At 33.0% G+C, this 20,271-nt stretch overlaps 1 protein-coding gene across 1 annotated transcript in view; it reads right to left on the bottom strand.

The window, feature by feature from the left end:
* Positions 1-20,271, bottom strand: part of LOC309857840 (centlein-like) — a gene marked incomplete at both ends in the record, with an annotated part of 132,223 nt that overhangs the window by 29,955 nt on the left and 81,997 nt on the right. Inside the window, 4 exons of the mRNA XM_082750592.1 lie at positions 1,970-2,089; positions 3,449-3,570; positions 11,604-11,729; positions 13,853-14,029. Coding sequence (XP_082606718.1) covers positions 1,970-2,089; positions 3,449-3,570; positions 11,604-11,729; positions 13,853-14,029 — 545 coding nt within the window. The remainder of the gene's footprint in view (positions 1-1,969; positions 2,090-3,448; positions 3,571-11,603; positions 11,730-13,852; positions 14,030-20,271) is intronic.

Genomic DNA, 20,271 nt, shown 5'->3' on the forward strand with positions numbered 1-20,271 from the left:
AACAGGATAAAACAAAAGAAATCCATATCAAGACATACTGTAATTAAATTTCTGAAAAGTAAAGACAAATAAAAATGACAGAAAGCAGCTAAGGAGGGGATGTATTCCCTTTATGGGAACAACAATTCAAATAACAATATTTTTTCATCAGAAACCACAGAAATGGCATATTTTTTAAGCTCTAAAGAAAAAAGTGGCTAACCTAAAATTCTCTAATCAGTGTAAACATTCTTCTGGAATGACGTTGAAATGAAGACATTTTAAATAAAGGAAGTTTCCTAGCCAACTCACCCTAAACAAAAGTCAAAAGGAAGGTTCTTCAAACAGAAAGAAAATGATTTAAAAGAGAGAGAGAGAGAACTTGGAAGGTCGAAAGTGAATAACTGTGAAAAGGTTAAAAATTACCTTCTTTTGAGTTTTAAAATTATGTTTGACAGCTGAAGCAAAAATTATAACATCACCTAGTGAATTTCTCAGTGTTCAAAACCGGTAAATCTATATAGACACAGAAAGTAGCTTACTGGTCAACTAAGGAAGGGAGGGCAGTGGTGGAAGAAATGGGCTAAGTGATATGGGGTTTAGGGGAGGGGATAAATGAAAATGTTCTAAAATTTTAGTGTGATAACGGCCACAGAACTCTTTGAATACACTAATACCCACTGGATTATTCACTTTATATCGTGAATTATATTTCAATAATGCTATTAAAAATTGTCAGGGACTATTTCTGGACACATCTATTAGGAATTTTTAAGATAAGAGACTATTATCAGCATCAGATTTAGGACTAATAGAATACAGTATACATTAAGAGGTAACTGGAAGTACACATTATAATCTATAATTTTCTCAAAAGTTTATCATTACATGGAAAAGGCGTAATCTAAAGTTACATGTGTTATCATGTAATATATAAAATAAGACTCCGACTTACAGGTAAAAAAATTCGGTAGTATTTGATTACATAATACCACATGATACTGGTCATTTAGTCATCTCAAAGACATCAGGTTTCCCAAAATATTGCATGGTCTGGATGTCAAAAATTAGCTCTAAATGAAGAAATAGTTAAGTAGCAAAAGAGGCTAATTATGTTGGCCTAACTCCTTTATAAGCAAAAAAAAAAAAAAAAAAAAAAAATTGTTCTTTCTTTACCAAGCTGAATATAATAGTCTGTGAATTATAAGATCAAGGAAGAAAACTGTATGTTTTCTAAAATATGAGTACCCTTCATCAAGTTTTTTACTTAGGGCAGCTAAAAGACCTATGTGGAGGGATCAGCATTAAGCCCAAAGGACAGGCAGTGCACAGCAAGAAAGAAAGCAATTCCCTCGTGTCTTTTGCAGGTCACTACCAAGGACCATGTTAGCAGATCCATACCAGACCCTTAACAGGCAGTTCTGCTGCTACCAGTAATTAGCTTGGACAGCTCTGGCTCCAAGAGTAGCAGCAAGGCTACACCATAATGAGCTCAGCTGGGATTAGCAGGACAGGGCAGGGAACCAAGAGAGCTCAGGCATTCTGCATTGCGTATGTATCTAGGAGATCAAACAAGGATGGCTGGCTAGGTTATCCCCTCTCCACCTCATTCCAAAAATGAAGCACGGCAGTGTCTAAAATACAGGCTAATGAAGAGCGACACCTCCAACAGATGAGAGCCACATTAATTAACACAATCCCTAGATCATATTATACAGTTTCGGCTAGAGCTAGCAAATGTGCAACTTGTTATTGTATTATATATATATATATATATATATATATATATATATATATACACACACACACACACACACACACACACACATATATATTTTTAAAAAGATATGTCTTTTTTCTTTATTTTTATTAACAAACCCCAGATTTTTTACTTTCAAATTTTATAAGGTATTTCTCTCATGACCTTTAAGCTGCAAAAAATTTCTCCTAAATGTTTATCTAAGTCCATATCGTTAAAAAAGAAACTCACTTTTCAATCATTAGCTCCTGGTTCTCCCTTTTGAAATAGGCCAGTTCGTTCCACACAGCATCAGAATCTTCTTGTCGAAGTTGTTGGGGATCTGCTCTCTTCATTTTTCTGATATGAGTCCTATTTTTAAAATGAAGTTGTTTTCCTCCTTAATGTGTTCAAAGTATAATGAAAATTCATTTATACATTCCCTAATTCAAGCTCACGATTTATGGAATGAATTTTCTAAAACCCAAGTATGTTGAAATTAAAGTCCTATGTCAAAAAAAAAAATTACAATCCGATGTCATAATTTCTAAAAGGCTAAAATGCTACTGCGGAAAGCAAACTTTTAGCAGACACATGATGGTCTTAAGTCGACTTCTCTGATTCATTCTAGTAATGAAACATATATTGCAGGATGGTCAGTTTCTCAAAAAGGATTACAGCAGTCAACTCTTCGAGAACTTGTTGTCAACCAGGCTGACTGTGGTACATGTGCTCAATCTTAAAACACACTATTGACAGTAAATATATCAGAAAATAGTTTTTCACACTTCTGGTGACTACAAAAGTTAGTGGGAAGAGGCTAAATGCAGGACAAATTGCTTTATCAGTACTTTATCACTACTATTACTGACAAGTGATATGAACGACTTCCCATCCTTCAAAGGAAAAAAATTAGACGTGACAATTACCTACAAAACATACCAAATGCCCTTTATGTTTTCATTTTCTGTACATAAAACAAACTCTTCATTTCTGTTTTGTAAAAGTGCTGTACTGGCCAATTTAGAAACAGTATTTCTCTATAGAACAGACCAATGTGTATCATCAACATTGCCCTAAAGGATCCATCTCAAAAGATGAGAGGGTAGTAGATTTTCTGTACTCATTCAGTCCTTTGCCCTCTGTTGATACTGTTAACAAGGGAGCCACTTACGACTAACCAAGATCTGAACACCTGTTCAGAGCAATTGAACTGAGACCGCCAATTCATTCAGATAAGCTGCAGAACAAACTGATGGATAGTAAAGATTTTCAAATTGCATACTAGGTTGAAGTAGTTTTCAGAGAGTTAACTACGTATGTAAATTTCCTATTTCTCTGGTCTTTCCATTAAAACTTAAATACTGTTAAAGTTACAGACTTTGTAATACCATTATTTTAGTTATTTAATTTTTTCAATCATATGGATGTAAACTATTTTTACATAAAGTTATCTACTTTTATTAAGCTACTCTATTGATACTGAAAATGTACACAGTAGTTCATAATCACCTACATTATGAATTCCACAAATGACAAGAAAATCTCTAGTTATTGCCAGCATATTTATGTGTTTTCATTTATTATATTATCTCTTTAAAAATTCACATTCAAGATTTGAATACCAAATAATATCTTTAAAATCAAACAAAAGCCATTAAAACACCTATATGATGCTACTCCATTCCATTTAATATTTAGGGAAATGCCTTTATGAGCTATGTAACTCACATGCCACTGCCTTCTTCCCACTGTTTTAATTGCTCTTTTACTGCTCTGTAGTTGGTCTGTAACATCTGTAGCCTTTCCTTGCGTTTTTCATGGGCATCTCTTAGCTCATCATTTTCTTGGCTCTGTAGAACACAAAAAGCAAGTACACAAGTTTAAAGAAAGTGTTGGTACAACGCTTCAAATAAAAGGTTACTCATCTAAATATAAAATTTGAAAGAAAATAGTAAATATAAATTAATCTGTAATACTTATTTAAGCAGATGAAAGGGAAGGACTCTTAAGGTCACAAAATAGGTTTGCTTGGTAAATTCAACCCACTTACTGCATTTTTTAAGCTGCTAGTAATTTCAAAATTAGTTTCATTCCTTTCCCTGTTGTCAATTAGTAGTACACGTACAAATATTCATAAGCCAATTTTACAGAATTTTTTTTCTTTTTCCACAAAAGGATTTGTCTGTATGTAACACATGACTACTTTATTAATTATAATTGTACATGTAATGAGTATAAAAGCACAAATCATGATAAGATCAGTGCTTCCACCCATGGATTCATGATTAGTTTTATAAAGCATAAGGATTACACAGGAGAAATAAATCAGTTTAGACCTACATCTGAAGTAGCAGAGCTTAACCTTCTGGGTCGTACTATACAGAACTGAAATGTGAGTGCTGGGCTTCGTATTCTTAAAGAGGTCATAAAAACATTACTAGGTTGTTGACTAAAGTCAACAACTTCTAAATATTCAAGGTAGAGGACATGAAATATGTCTTCATTTTTAGGTATACCCAGAAAATGAACTTATAAAGGCCAAATTTCCAGTTCTTAGGGGATGTATTTCTACTACTTATGCATGATGTTTCTCAAAGTAAAGTAAGTAAATTCTTGAGGTTTTTTAGCCATTGTAAACTTCAAATTTGTTTTTTCAACTTTTTATATTTCTGTATGAAAGAATTTGTATATTTATTTAGTGAAGGCAACAAGCAGGTACTCTGTAATATTACAGTGAGATGACAAGAGTAGGTTCATAGCAGTTAGAAAAACCTCTATTCTTGGAGCTCTTTCTTGTTAGCTGCATAATCTTAAGAACACTATTTAAATTAGTTCAATTTTTTTTTCTGTAAAATGTGGAAAAGAGTATAGAGATTTAAATTATGATGACTAAATTAAATGAGCGAATATACAGGTAAAGCCCCTGGCACTATGCCTGTCCTATCAAGGCACAAAGCAAAAGTTAGCTTCTTTCCTTTTCCTCTTCCCAGGTATTAACTCTCCTTATTATTAAGAAGCCAAATTTACATTTTCCTGGACCGTCTACCTCTCATCTCAACTGTAAGATATTACAGAGTTTGTATTATTTTATTGCAATCTACCTGTCTCAACAATATGAGTATCTTGTCATTCTATTTTGATACAGGCCTAGTAGGATAGCTTCAATAAATCTAAGTAGTTATTGGTAAGTATCTGACTCCTGTGTACCAAGCCATCTGTATGCCATCTGGAAATGAAAGTGCTTAATGAAAAAGCATGGAAATGGCATCACTTGAAAGGGACAATCAGAATAAATGTTACCTGAAGAGTTGTAGAAGATATACAGATCATAGGAATTGCAAACTTGCTAAAGAGTAGCATGGTTTAATACCACGGTTAAAAATTCAGAATACTGAATTGAATTTTGTTCATTTCAATTAAAGAACCATATATTAAGAGCCTATTACATGCAGAGTGTTAAGGGCTGATAAGAGTTAAAGTCTTGCTGCTCAAAGTTAGTAAATTTTATCTTGACATAGCTACTTAAATTCAGCATGTACCAGTTTCTCCATCTTCAAAATAAAAGCTATTTATATTTCTCTTCTTCTAAGACCAATGAGAGATTTAACCTTGACCTTGAGTTTTCCCTACTGTTGTTAAAAATCCAAATATAACTTCACTTCTTTTAACAAAAAGCCTTCTAATATTAAGTATGTGAAATAATTTAAATTAACCAAATAGAAAATTAATCTTAGGGGTGCCTGGGTGGCTCAGTGGGATAAGCCGCTGCCTTCGGCTCAGGTCATGATCTCAGGATCCTGGGATCAAGCCTCGCATTGGGCTCTCTGCTCAGCGGAAAGCCTGCTTCCACTCCCCCCCCCCGCCCCGCCTGCCTCTCTGCCTACTTGTGATCTGTCAAATAAATAAATAAATAAAATCTTTAAAAAAAAAAAAAAAGAAAAGAAAAGAAAATTAATGTTATCTTCTTATAAATAAACCTAAGTTCATTTTGTTTATTTGGATTCCTTAAGAACTAATGAGATTTATGAGGATTTTAAATAGGCTATTTTACAAATTATTAATAATCTAATTACAAGAAATGTATAGGTACTAGAAAAGATTTGTATCAAAACACAATTTTCAAATAAACATAGTTAAGTACTTTGTTAAATTCTAATAGCTTTCTCTAATTATCTGTCATTGAATCACATTCCTTCCCCATAAACTCTTAGTTTACAATGAATTTCTTTAAAATTATTACATACAAATCCAGTGTTTTGGAATCATTAAAAGTCTGTGTTAAGAGTCCCTAGAAACTCTGAGTAAACAGAACCTAAAAGACTGCCCAAAGTAAAAATTAATAAAATGGGATATCCAGGTATTTTCTGTTGCCTTTCACAAAAATCCTCTATTAAATCAATGGAAGAAACTGAGTTTATTATTGTTAGTACTGTCATTATTTTTGCATTTTTCAGTACTGCTTCAGCTACCATTAATCACTGAATTTATACCCAAGGTTTTCCTTAGTTCTCAAATAGAAATCAACTGTCTTATGCTATTAAATCAAAGATTAAAACTCAATAAAAATTTTCTGAGTTCCTATATGTCACTCACACTGTACCAGGCTCTGTTCTAGACATAGTACTTAATCAAAGCACTCAAAGCACCTCTGCTGCCTAAAACTTTAGTGTAATATATTTATATTAGCAAATAGTTTTAATTTTTCTATAGTAATTGAAATAGGTGGTCCTTCCATTAGGTAGTGATTATAGGAAAGTAGTTTTATAGATGAGCTTTCTGCTTTAATTTTACATGCTTCATAATTTACTACACCTAATGCTAGAGTGTTTACATATTTCTTACAAATTACTAAGATCTAAGCTATCAAAAATGAAAGTAAGCCAGAGATTATTTGACAAATCAATTTGATAGGCATAATTTATAATAATTATTATTTTTAAATGCATTCATTAATAGATTTGTCCTTTCTGAATGCTCTTATCAAATTGTAATGCATGGGTTAAATTAGTCCTAGAGACTATTATTCTTTGACCTACTCCAGAAATAGACAAAATTTTATAGAAATGTAAATATAAGATAGATAATATATGTTCAAAGAAAAACATTTTTCTTTATTCTAGTGCAAGAACAGATTTAGCAGAAGTCTTCAGGCAAAAGTTAGATATCTCAAAAGAAGTGTTTAATGTGTAAAAAGAATAATCAAAAAATCTTTAAAATATTCTAAGAAATGCAAGTTAACCATAGTGTGGATTATGATTCTTTAAGTCCCATATAATAGCCTAAGTCAAAATGGTAGTACTTCATTTGGGAAATACTACTATACCCAAAGATCTTACAACAAAATCAAATAAGTAAAGAGTGAAAGATACATTTATTATTACTAATAACTATGTTTGCTCAAGAAGAGACACACAAAAAAATCTCAAGGACAGTCACTGAATTAGTTCTGTTTTTTAAATCATTCAATAAAATATTTACTGACTACCTTTCCTATATTTTGCAATTAAGCTAATTAAACTAGAGATTCTAATTTCTGTATACAAACAAATCTAAATGACTGAAACACTTAAAAAGAGAAAATAGAAAGGCTGTATCACCTGACTTGCCTCAATGATACTTGCAAGTACATTTGTGAGTTCATCAGAACAAAAATGATTCTTGATCAAATCTACTACAGTTTGGTCAAAGGCTCCTTGACAGGCATAGGCAAACTAAGAGCATGAGTCCTGTTAAGAAAACAGTAGCTCAATCTTTACAGAATGGCAGCAAAGTTTTCAGAGAGTTAAAAAAAAAACTTTTATAAAATACCAAGGATCCCATGGATGTTTAATTCAGCAGAGTATATAAAGTTGTATGTATGAAGAAAGCATGTTAGACATTGAAAAAAAAAGGCATTTAAACTGTAATCAAAGGGCATATTGACGTAAACAGTATAGAAAAGTGCTACTAGTTGTCAAATGTATTAAAATTCATAAAGCAGAGATTCACAGCATTAGTGATCCCAAGTATAGTAAAGGATTTTGTAAAGCTCTGATGCATTAATTTCCAAATTATACTTTATAAATTGTTAGTCCACTACATTTATGAAGCTAGGATTTGAAATGGGTGGGATTTTTAGAATAACAGTTTTCATCTCTTCTATTATTATTGGCTTTTTTGGCCATCCACCTTGAAAACATGTACAACTATCCAAAATATAAGCTAAGCAAGATAATGTATTCATATTTTTACAAAATTCATTACTAGTATTAGAATAATATGTATTACTTACTGCTGATATAATAAAGACCATTACTTAAATATATCAAAGTGTGCCCACATATGTTCCATCGTGGAGGTTAACTGGTGAAGCCTATTTGTCACTCTCCCTCTTCAGTTCCCCTTGGTGATCAGCTTGGGACCCAACCATCTACTGTGCCACAGAGCATGTGTTTACTTTAGTGTTTTCAACAGTAACTTCCATGGAACAGAAGTCTTTGGGAAACATCAATGGTTATAACATAACCAAGTAAATCTGGGAAATAAGGTATATATATCTTGCTATAGATTCACAATACACATTGGTATATCAACAGCTCACAAAAAAAATGAAAGATTTCAATCCCCTGCCTATGATAATTGAGCACAGAACATTTTTCTCTGCCATTTTCCCATTAGCTTCTGGCAGAGCAATGTTCAATACAATGCCAATATGGGAAAGGCCAGTACAAAAATTCAACATGTATTAATAGTAATGGTCTACAAAAGGAGCAACATGATTAACAAATGCATATTAAAAACCATAAAACACTGCTAGGGGTTGAAATGAATCCCCTCCAAAAAGGTATGTTGGAATTCTAAGCCACAATACCCCAGAATGTGATTGTATTTGGTGATAAGGTTTTTATAGAAGAAATGAAGCTAAAATGAAGTCATTATTATAATCCAGTTGATTGGTGTCTTTTTATTTTTATATGTTTTTAAAAAGATTTTATTTATTTATTTGAGAGAGGGAAACAGAAAGAGGCAGAGGGTGAGGGAGAAGCAGGCTCCTCCCTGAGCAGAGAGCATCACGTGGGCCTGGATCCCAGGACCCTGAGCTCATGACCTGAGCCAAAGGCAGACAGTTAATCGACTGAGCCACTGAAGCACCCCAATACATGATTTTTTTAATGGCTTCTGTAGCACAGATTCAGGCGCCCGACTAGTGTCTTTTTAGAAAGGAGAAATTTAGACATAGAGATACACACATACACACAGAGGAAAGATGAAGACACAGGAAGAATGCCATCTATAAGCCAAACAACACCTGAAACTATCAGAAACTACAAGAGAAATAGAACAGATTCTCCCTCACAGGTTTCATAAGAAACTAATCCTGTTGACATACTGAGTTTTGAACTTTCTAGGCTCCAGAACTTTGAATAATCAATTTCTATTCTTCTAAACCATCCAGTTTATCATGGCAGTCCTAGGAAACTAATACAGATACATCATTAATTCCTTTCTTATCTTATATTCTCATGCATCTGAGTAATAGTAATAATATTAATATTATACCCTAATTAAGGGAAATATAGGAAGAAGTTTTCTGTCTTCACTAAATATGACAGGTATACTTACTAAAGTGAGGCCATAAATTTAAAAATATCCTGGACCCAACCTCTCTCTTGGAATTGCTTTCACTTTACAGGTTTCATTTACCCACTTCATTGGATAAGGGCTCTTGATGATAGTGCTTTATTTTTACTCAACTATTTTGCTCCTTTAAAGCAAGAAATCCTTTTCTACTAAATGACAAGATACAATGAAAAAAACTTGCTCACATTTTCCCCCTTTAAGAAAACATACATTTGAAATTCATATTATCATCAACTGGCTTGAAAAAGGAATACAGAAAAAGGAATACAGAAAAAGAAATTGTATGAAGAAAGAATTTTACTCTGTAAATAAGTTTGAGTCTTCATCAAAAAGAGCAATTGGAAGAAAGGAATGATCAATTAATGTAGACTTTTGGAGGCAAATAAGTGGAGATCTGTTACTATTGAATGGTGATATGTGATAGTTAATTTTATGTATAACTTGACTGATCATTATTCCTGGGTGTATCTGTGAGCGTGTTTCTATAGAAAATGAGTATTTCCAACAGCAGACTGAGTAAAGCATATTGCCCTTCCCAATGTGATAGGCTTCATCCAACTCACTGAGGTCCTGAATACAATAAAAGGCTGCATAAGAAAGACATTGGTCTTGTCCGTTTGGACTCACACTGATATTGGGTCTGGAACTTATACCATCAGCTTCCTGGTTTTCAGGCCTTTAGACCCAGACGGAGACTATACCATTAGCTCTCCTGATCTTCAGTTTCACAACTGGAGATGTTGGACTTCTTGGACCCTATAATTGCATGACCCAATTCTTTACAGGAAATCAATCAATCTCTTTATCTCTTTCTTTCCCTCTCTGGATAGATAGATAGATATACAGACATAGATATAGATATTTTTCAGAAAAACAATACCTCATTAGGGAAGACTAAAGGGTTATAGCCTACTGGTTCTGTTTCTCTGGATGTGAATTTCAAGAATTATGCCAAACGAGGAAGATGATAAACTGGCTTCCTAAACATGCTCTTAATATCCTGTTTGTACTCCCATGTTGATACTAAGATACTAGATTCCAACTGCTCATGCAGTATCTTGTTAACTAGGGTCTTGAATAATAGACAGTTATCTTGTCTCTTGTTGTTCAAGTGACTTGTTTGGCTAACTGCATTGCTTAGTAAGTTGTTACTGAGCAATCCAATGAATGGGCAAAGAACTCCATGTGTGGGGTGTCTGGCTGGTTCAGTCAGAAGAGCATGTGACTCTTGATCTCGGGGTCATGAGTTTGGGGCCATGAGTTTAAGCCCCATGATGGTGGAGAGATCACTTTAAAAAAAAAAAACTAACTAAAAAAGGAGTGACTGTAGGTGTATACATTTCAAGGAGGCTAAATGTTAGCAAGCTGATGTCATCTGATCATTTTATTTTTGGTAGATGATAGATGAGAATCTCTGTCACTGTCAAATAACAGAGATACTTTTCCTTTCTTTTAGAACAGTCTAACTCTGCACAATATAAATTAATTTAACATTTAGTGAAAAGGCAGAAAAAATATTAATTGTAGCTTAGGTTAACTATACCTCTAAACCATATCTTGTTCTATAGCACACAAAATCTAAGTCAAACCTTTTTCTCCCTAAGAGTGATCTATATGAGAGACAATCTGGGCTTTGTTGGATTCTAAACATGTGTAAAACATTGGTCTTGTCATAAAAGGTCTTAAAACTATTTGAGATTCAATTAAATGTTAAATCTCATATGCCACAGGCCTTTGGGTAGTTGTGAATAAAGAATGATAAGTTTGGCCATATTAAATGCAGAAAAAATAAAAGCCCTCAAATAGTCAAATGGAAAAAAAAATGTACTTGCCATTTTGACTATGTAATTTCTGTATAAAGGACAGTTGTTAAGTGACTTGAGCTAGGTGAGTATAGCTTTTAACTCACTTTTCTCTTTTTGTATGTTTATCATGCATGAGGAACTATCAGAAATTTTTTACTTGCTATAGTTCTATTTTTTGGTCTCTGAAAAACTGTAAGAAATATATTCCCAATATTAAGCCAAAGTATTCCCAAACAATTTTAAAGTAGTGAATAAATATTTACGTTCAAGCAGCAAATTTTTTGTTACTTTATGATCCTCAGAAATCTGAAAAACAAGACCAACCAATGATACATTTTTATGCATGTAATTAAATTCAGGAAAGACAAATGCTAAGCAGTGATTTGTGAAGTGAATGTTTACTTTGGTATATCTTTATCTTTGCAAGGTTATTACTAAAGAAATGATTTAATGTTCACCTTTAGCTGTAGTGTCTTCTCTAAGTTTTCAATCTTTCTTTCTGCTTTCCTCAGATTCCTCAGCTCCTCAGAGTCTGTGAAAGAGCTCTTTGGGGACAAAGACCTTGAACATCTCACAGGTGGTTCCTCGAGAATAAAACAAGGACATGGTTGAACTAGTTGGAACACTGGATTATGAAAGACATGCAAAATTAAAGAACAAGTAATTTTGAATACTAATAATGAATTATAAAAAAAATCCTGCATGGAATACCAGAGAAATAACAAGCGGAATTACCACAGTGCTACCGCTAAAGGTTTCTCTGTGACTCGTTAATGAGAATATTCATTTACATTTACATTGTTTCTTTCAGAATAATGATGTCCCATTAGGGAAGACTAAAGGGTTATAGACTCAGAAATGCAAGAAACCTCATTACAAAGGAGGGGATAGAGGCTGGTCTAATTGCTCTATAAGGGTCCAAGGTTACACTTGATAGGACAACCAGAAACAAGAGGGAAAGGATTTTTTTCCCTTTGAAATAGTTTAACACACTGTGAAGTTGAAGGAACAATATGCTTGAGGAATATAAATACAACAGACAGTAGATCTTATACCATAATGACCATATGGTCATTAACTATAATGTGGCTAACTAGAGACAAGAATGTGTGTTTATATTATGTACAGCTTCATACACCAATCTGGAGAAGGAATATGTGAAAGCAACTATTAAGCTGGGCAACATATTGTTCATACTTACTGCATGTCCTTATGAAAAAGAGAAAATTTCATTCCAAATATCCCTCTCGTTTTCCTGACTTTTGCTAAAAGCAAGAAAACATCAAAGCGCTACATTTTTTAACTTCCACATCGTAGCAAGCCACTAAATTAGGCCCTATAATGTATCTCAATTTTAGGAATGTTTTCTTTCATTTAAATAAAGCTCAATACTCTGAAACTACTCCAAAATGGCAAGAAATGTATAATGCGGTCATGTTTAAATAAATAAATACGTATAGACACATACAAGGCTCATTCTTCTGAAAATTACTAATACTATTAGAAGGAGTAAATAAGTCTATAATAGAAACATGGGTCTATTTTTAAATACTTCCTTTATTAAGAAAGTTCTACTCACAGGAAAAAATGGAAAGAACTAAAAACAATTATCTTAAAAAATAATTTTCTACATATGAATCATTATTTTCTACTGCTGAAGTAACAAGTGTGAGAAAAATATGTCCTAAGTTCCTCACTTTTCTATTTATCTACAGATAACTTATTTACATTACATAATATTTACAATATGGTATTATAAAATGTTTATTGTAGTTCCTGTTCATAGAATCTTTTGCAGCATAACAGGAATACATAGTATAGTACATATACTGTTATACAAATATTACAAAAAGGAAAAGCTAGACATTAATAAATGAGAGATATGCTGTGGAAAATTTGCTTATTTTTCTCTATTGCTATACCTTTAAATCTGAAATTATATAATTGCATAAATTAATGTTAAATTCCACTTTATAGTTTACATCCACATGGGTAATATTTTAAATATCATATCTGCATGAAGCAGAAATGTTAAAATATATTTTTTCTTTTAACAACTAATATTACTTTAAAATGATTTTTTACTTAATTTATCTATGGATTAGATATACAGTAGATATTTAGCCAAACTTTCTAAAATTTTTCCAATTTATTTAAATTCAGTTGATTAACATATGGTGAATTCTTAGTTTCAGAGGGAGAGTTCAGTGATTCATCAGTCTTATATAATACCCAGTTTAGCAAAATCTTTTAACATAAGAATGTTAACTTACTGCAAAACAGCTACACTACTACTAATCTATTTAATTAAATTAGGAATACATTATTTAGTCTTTAAAAAGAGCAAATGCTCTACTTACAAAAAATTTTTTAGAAGATTTTATTTATTCATTTGAGAGGGAGAGAGACAGAGAGCAGGAGAGAATGCAAGAGCAGGGGAAGGAGCCACAGACCCCCTGCTGAGAGAGCCAGACACAAGGCTTGATCCCAGAACCCTGCGATCATGACCTGAGCTGAAAGCAGACACTTAACTGACTGAGCCACCCAGGTGCCCCACACAACTGTTTTTTCAAGCATTTGGCACATAATGATTTTTTTTTTTTAAGGCTTTTAAACGAGAGCAGTAAATGCTGTTTGTTTTTAAAGTTCATTGCTTGCCTTGCCAGCGTTACCCTGACAAATTCACAAAATGACAAAACGCCTCTACCTTGTGTTTTCTTTCAATACTTGTCCAGATGCTCTTCTTTGAGGAACCCTTGTTGGTAGATTTACTCTCTGACAGTTTTTCATTTGCTATTTTTAGTTTCTCCTGTAAATACTCAATTTCAGACTTCTGTGAGACCATTAAAGTTTCTAAGCTTGATAAAGACGGCTGTTGAGATACCTATTTTCAAAAAGTATACATGCAAATATATTTGCATCTTTGTATATTATTTCTTATGTGCAAATACTTACATATAATATTATTACATTATATAAATAATAAGTATTCAGAGAAGGAAAATTTCATTTCAATAATAAACTGTAAACTAGCATTAGCTAAACTATCACCCTAACTCGATGGCATTTTTCAATAAAATAATCAAGAGTTCATATAAATATTTTCAAAAATAATATTGACATATAGAATTACAGGAGAAAAACATTACAGTATGGTTGCATGATAAAATAACACTCATCTTTAATTACTTCAAAAATATGATTGTACACATACATATCCTCATGAAATACCCAATCCACCATTTGATCACAAAGAGTCATATAATACCACTGAATATAACCTGGGAAAAGGAAACCAATAGCACTTAAAGTCTAATTATCTTTCAATGTCATAATTTAATAATGACAACCCACAAAACTCTGCTACTTTTAGAGTCAATACAGTCCACTGTATTCGCTTTTGAAATTACATGTCAGATAATCTGCTAATGGAAAGCACCACATTATAGTGACAAAAAAAATAACAGAAAAATTAAGCATGTAGGATACCTTAAGGAAATATTAGTTAAGAAATGCTGGTAAAAACCAGCATTCTGTGAAATTCTACTACCATCTTTACTGAATATATTTGAGGCCATTAAAATCTATGCATATATTGTATTCAAATTAACCACTCCACATATGAAAAACAAAAACCCTAAATCATAGTGAAAACAAAGGTTTTGTTAGATTTCCAGCAAAGAGAGTCAAATCCTCAAAATTATGATACAAAAGCAGTAGCCCTGAAAATAGTTTCTTTTAAAAGGTAGAAAACCCTATCTTTCCTAAATGATATTCCTAAGGGATATCAGAAGGAATATATATGTTTAACTTTTCTGAACCAACAGTGGAAAATATTATCCTTTTCTGCTTTGAACTCGTTTTTCTTTTTTTTAGGGAATAGGCAAAACCGTCCTAATTCTAACTTCTAATTATTATGAGAGAGGTCATCTTTGATTTATTTATATTACTGAACTTTCATCTATTTATATCACTTGATTTGTTTCCCGACCTTCATTCTATTGCATTGCTAAATATTTTCCTCAGTGTTTATATTGTACTCTTACTACATTTCCCATATATTAAATACTTACTCCATTACCTTTCTTTAAATATCTAATCAAAATACTTTGAGCACCTTTATTCCTAACTCTAAACAATTTTGCCCTATTCTTTCCTCCCACTTTTAATCACCATATGACCATTACTTATTTCATTTTTTTCCTATCATGTAAGCAAACTTACGATGTTTATAACTATTTCCTTTGACTGGGCTTCCAATCTAAACCGTTTACAAAAGCCAGCTGCTCTTATCCACTTTTCTTTAAATAAAATTATTAAGAATATATTAGTATCCCACCATTTATCAAAGAAATTTAAAATAAGTTTTTCAAGGTCAAACAGAAATTTAGAATAAAATAGAAATAACATAACTTCAGTTTTATTGGTATATCCCCAATAAGCAATCCCATATTCTTTTTTTTTTTAAGATTTTTATTTATTTATTTGACAGAGAGAGATCACAAGTAGACAGAGAGGCAGGCAGAGAGAGAGAGGAAGAAAAGCAGGCTCCCCGCCGAGCAGAGAGCCCGATGCGGGACTTGATCCCAGGACCCTGGGATCATGACCTGAGCCGAAGGCAGCGGCTTAACCCACTGAGCCACCCAGGCGCCCCAGCAATCCCATATTCTTGAAATGAGTTTAAATAAATGAGTTTTCTAAGTTATCACTGGATTATAATGTCGTAGATATGAATGTAAAAATAGGAATATTCAATCAAGAAGTTGTAATGATAAATAATTCAAATAGTTGTGAGGACATTAAAAATGTTCCAACTGGGGCGCCTGGGTGGCTCAGTGGGTTAAGCCGCTGCCTTCGGCTGAGGTCATGATCTCAGGGTCCTGAGATGGAGGCCCGCATTGGGCTCTCTGCTCAGCAGGGAGCCTGCTTCCTCCTCTCTCTCTGCCTGCTTGTGATCTCTCTGTCAAATAAATAAATAAAATCTTAAAAAAAAAAAATGTTCCAACTGTGGATACTGTCATCATCATAGTAGGGATTTTATACTTAGGCAGCAGTCCTTTAAAATTCTTCAACAAACAATAACAGAACTTCAAAAATAAAATGCTATGAAAGCATTGACTAACTCAAATTCACACAGGAGCGGAGATGATAATATAATTAAATAAAATGGGTTGTGTTTATTTTAAAAATCACAGCTTTGGAATTCATTCAACAGAGACACTTAGTAGGCATGTACACATGTATATAGATTATTTATATCTACAAAAATACTTATACATCCTCCCAGTGTTTTAAAAATCTGATCTTCTCCTTTTCTTGCCTTTTATCACTTTTGCAGGAGATATAGGCACAAGAAATATTTCATACTTCTCGTAATATAACCATTTTTAAAAGCATAGGTAAAATGAGATTTCAAATAGGAGAATAAACTGTTAAAAATTTTCTAGGGAAATTCTGAAATATGCATCAAAGCACATAAAAATGTATCAAGCCTTTGGCTTAGCATGCCAGTCATGCCAAGGGTTGATACAGACAGATATCCATGATAAACTCTTACATGAGAAAAGCAGGTTACCAAAGAATATACTGTGTAGAAACAAATTTTGCCAAACATGCATGGGGGGGTGGGGGGAAAAGAAGCCCTAAAATGTTTTAGTGTCATTTCTGAGTGGAAAAATTATATGTTAATAATTTTCTTCCTAGGGCGCCTGGGTGGCTCAGTGGGATAAGCCGCTGCCTTCGGCTCAGGTCATGATCTCAGGGTCCTGGGATCGAGCCCGGCATCGGGCTCTCTGCTCAGCAGGGAGCCTGCTTCCTCCTCTCTCTCTCTGCCTGCCTCTCTGCCTACTTGTGATTTCTCTCTGTCAAATAAATAAATAAAATCTTTAAAAAAAAATAATTTTCTTCCTATCTATTTGAACCTTCTTAAATTTTACAATGAACACGTCACTAAATGTTTTTCAAAATGTTAATTTTTTCTTCAAATAAAAGGAATAAAAGCTGAGCATAAAATTTTCACATTATATAGGAGAAAGATAAATAAAAGTCTTTCCATAATCTCATCCCTTGTCATCTGCTAGTAATAACTTTGGACTGTATTACCTAGACTTTAGAAAGGAAAATAATTATAATTCTGCCTTTAAGCTTCTTTTCAAAGTTAGTAGACTTAATTTTTTAGAACAGTTTTATACTTACAGAAAAATCTATGTAGAGTCCTATACCTCCCACCCCTACCTATGCAGGTTCCCGTATCATCAACACCTACAATTAATATGCTACATGTGTTATAACTAATGAAATGATATTCACACATTATTTTTAACCAAAGTCCATAATGTATTCAAATTTCATAGTTTTTATGTAATGTCCTTTTTCTGCTCCAGGATCCCATCCACAATACCACATTACATTTACTTATCATGCCAGCAACTCTTGGCTGTGACAGTTTCTCAGACTAACAACTAATAGTTGTGATGAGTAGATGATATTCAGGTGTACTGCAGGATGCTTCTCTATTGGAATTTGTCTGAATTTTTCTAATGATTACACTGGGGTTATGAGTTTGGGGGAGGAAAATCACAGAAGAGCCATTTTCATTATACCATGTTACATGTACATGGTTTAAATCTTGACATTGATCTAGATCACCTAGACAAAGTAGAGTTTGTCAGGTCACTCCACTGTCCCCCATCCATACTGAACTCAGTGTGCTTTGTAAACTGGTATAACATACATGAGAAATATGTATAACTTTAATTGTCATTATCCTTTCAGGTACTACTTTGAAGGCGTAGCAAAATCAAGACAACTGGTACCCCTGTCTGGGGAAGTTCACTTTATCTATTGCCCTTAAGATCATGGGGGCTTAAGTGGGTAGGAGAAGAATCAATGAAACAAGATGGGATTGGGAGGGAGACAAACCATAAGTGACTCTTAATCTCACAAAACAAACTGAGGGTAGCTGGGGGGAGGGGGTTTGGGTGAAGGGGATGGGATTATGGACGTTGGGGAGGGTATGTGCTTTGGTGAGTGCTGTGAAGTGTGTAAACCTGGTGATTCACAGACCTGTACCCCTGGGGATAAAAATACATGTTTATAAAAAATTTAAAAAAAAAGATCCTAGAATCTTTGAAAAGTTTAATTTTCTTACTAAGAATTATTATTAGTATTATATCAATATTTTTTTCTCCTAATATCCAAAATCTTTATTCACCTTTATAGCTTACAGTCCTAAAAGATAATGAATGGTATGGTACTAGACCTTAGTTAATTAAAAAAAAAAAGATTTTATTTATTTATTTGACAGAGAGAGAGATCACATGTAGGCAGAGAGGCAGGCAGAGAGAGAGGAGGGAAGCAGGCTCCCCACTGAGCAGGGAGCCCGATGCAGAGCTCGATCCCAGGACCCTGAGACCATGACCTGAACTGAAGGCAGAGGCTTATTAATCCACTGAGCCACCCAGGCACCCCGATCGTAGTTAATCTTGATGAGAAGTGATCAACAGAGTATGTGTCCAAATGCCTCCAGTTGAAACTATCTCTTGACCATTATTAATATATAACTTCTTTTTCCCACTGATCCACAGGGATAACTTTGATCAAAAAGCCCTGTAGAAGATGTCGAGAAGTGTTGTACAAATTACTATTAAGGACTACATAGATGAAATAATCTAGTCATGTTGTATTTACTTCAAGCAACATCGTATAGCATTATACATGAGAGGCTGAGTAAATAATGCCTAATAAATAGTAAAGTTTTTTCAAAGTTATATGATCACAAAGAACTGCAAATTAAGGGGCACCTGGGTGGCTCAGTGGGTTAGGGCCTCTGCCTTCGGCTTGGGTCATGATCCCAGGGTCCTGGGATCGAGCCCCGCATCTGGCTCTCTGTTCAGTGGGGAGCCTGCTTCCCTTCCTCTCTCTCTGCCTGCCTCTCTGCCTACTTGTGATCTCTGTCTGTCAAATAAATAAATAGGGTCTTTAAAAAAAAAAAAAAGAACTGCAAATTAAATATTTTTCCTTATTGGTTAAGTTTTAAATAAACCTATTCATTTGTTTCCTAGTATATTAAAATAACAGTAACTATCATTTAGTGAAAAAATATTGAGGTCTTAGCTGAAGATAAGCATTTCATGTATATTATCTTATTTAAGAAATGTATAAATTCCAAACATGTCAATACATAATGTAGCCTACTGCAAAACCAAAACATCTAAAAGGGCATGATACCTCAGCAAAAGAAATAATTTCTCCTAAAATAAGCTTACTAAAAATTAAATATATATTACACATACATGTAATGCTTAAATCTGTAATATGTGTGCATATATAAAACATCTAACCTATATATATATATATATATATATATATATATATCAGAGAAAATAACATCTTGAATAATAAAATGAACTCAAATCCTCTTAGAAAACATATATATAAGTATATATATACAATATATATATATACAAAATTTTAATCTCATGAAATACCTGAATCTCTACAAAACTTAGTATTTTATTTAAAATTGAATTTAGAAATGCAAAAATATATCTACTGCCAATTTATAAAACATTGTTAGCTGAATCATCCACCACCTGAAAATGGATAACTTTAACAACAGTCACAAATTATTTTGTTAAAGGGGAAAAAGAAAAATAAGTCAACATGATATGATAATTCAAGATAGTCTTACTACAAAAGTTTACAAGTAGAATTAAGTATACTAGTTTAAAATCTTTTAAAGTCTTTTTACAAAGACTACTAAATTGAGTAATAAATGACTAATATGTAATAATAATGAAACTAAGCTAGTACCCAATTTTTTAAAAATATAAATATCTGCATATCTTCAATCCACTCACTTTCAACCCAAATATTCTCTTGTTGCATTTAGAGATCACAAAATATAATGAAATTATTTACTACATTTAAACTATCACCTTCCCCTCTCATAAACACCATCTGAATGTCACATTACAGCAAAATTCAATACTATAGTCAGTTAAATTAAACTTTCCTTTAGCATCTAAACACTTGTGTGATACAACCAAATTAATGAACAAATATAGGGAAAAATCTAATTTCATAACTTTTAACTACTTCTGTACACCATATTTAACAGTGGAT

The sequence above is a fragment of the Mustela nivalis genome (assembly GCF_964662115.1).
Source record: "Mustela nivalis genome assembly, contig: HAP1_SCAFFOLD_1400, whole genome shotgun sequence".
Lineage (NCBI taxonomy): Eukaryota > Metazoa > Chordata > Mammalia > Carnivora > Mustelidae > Mustela > Mustela nivalis.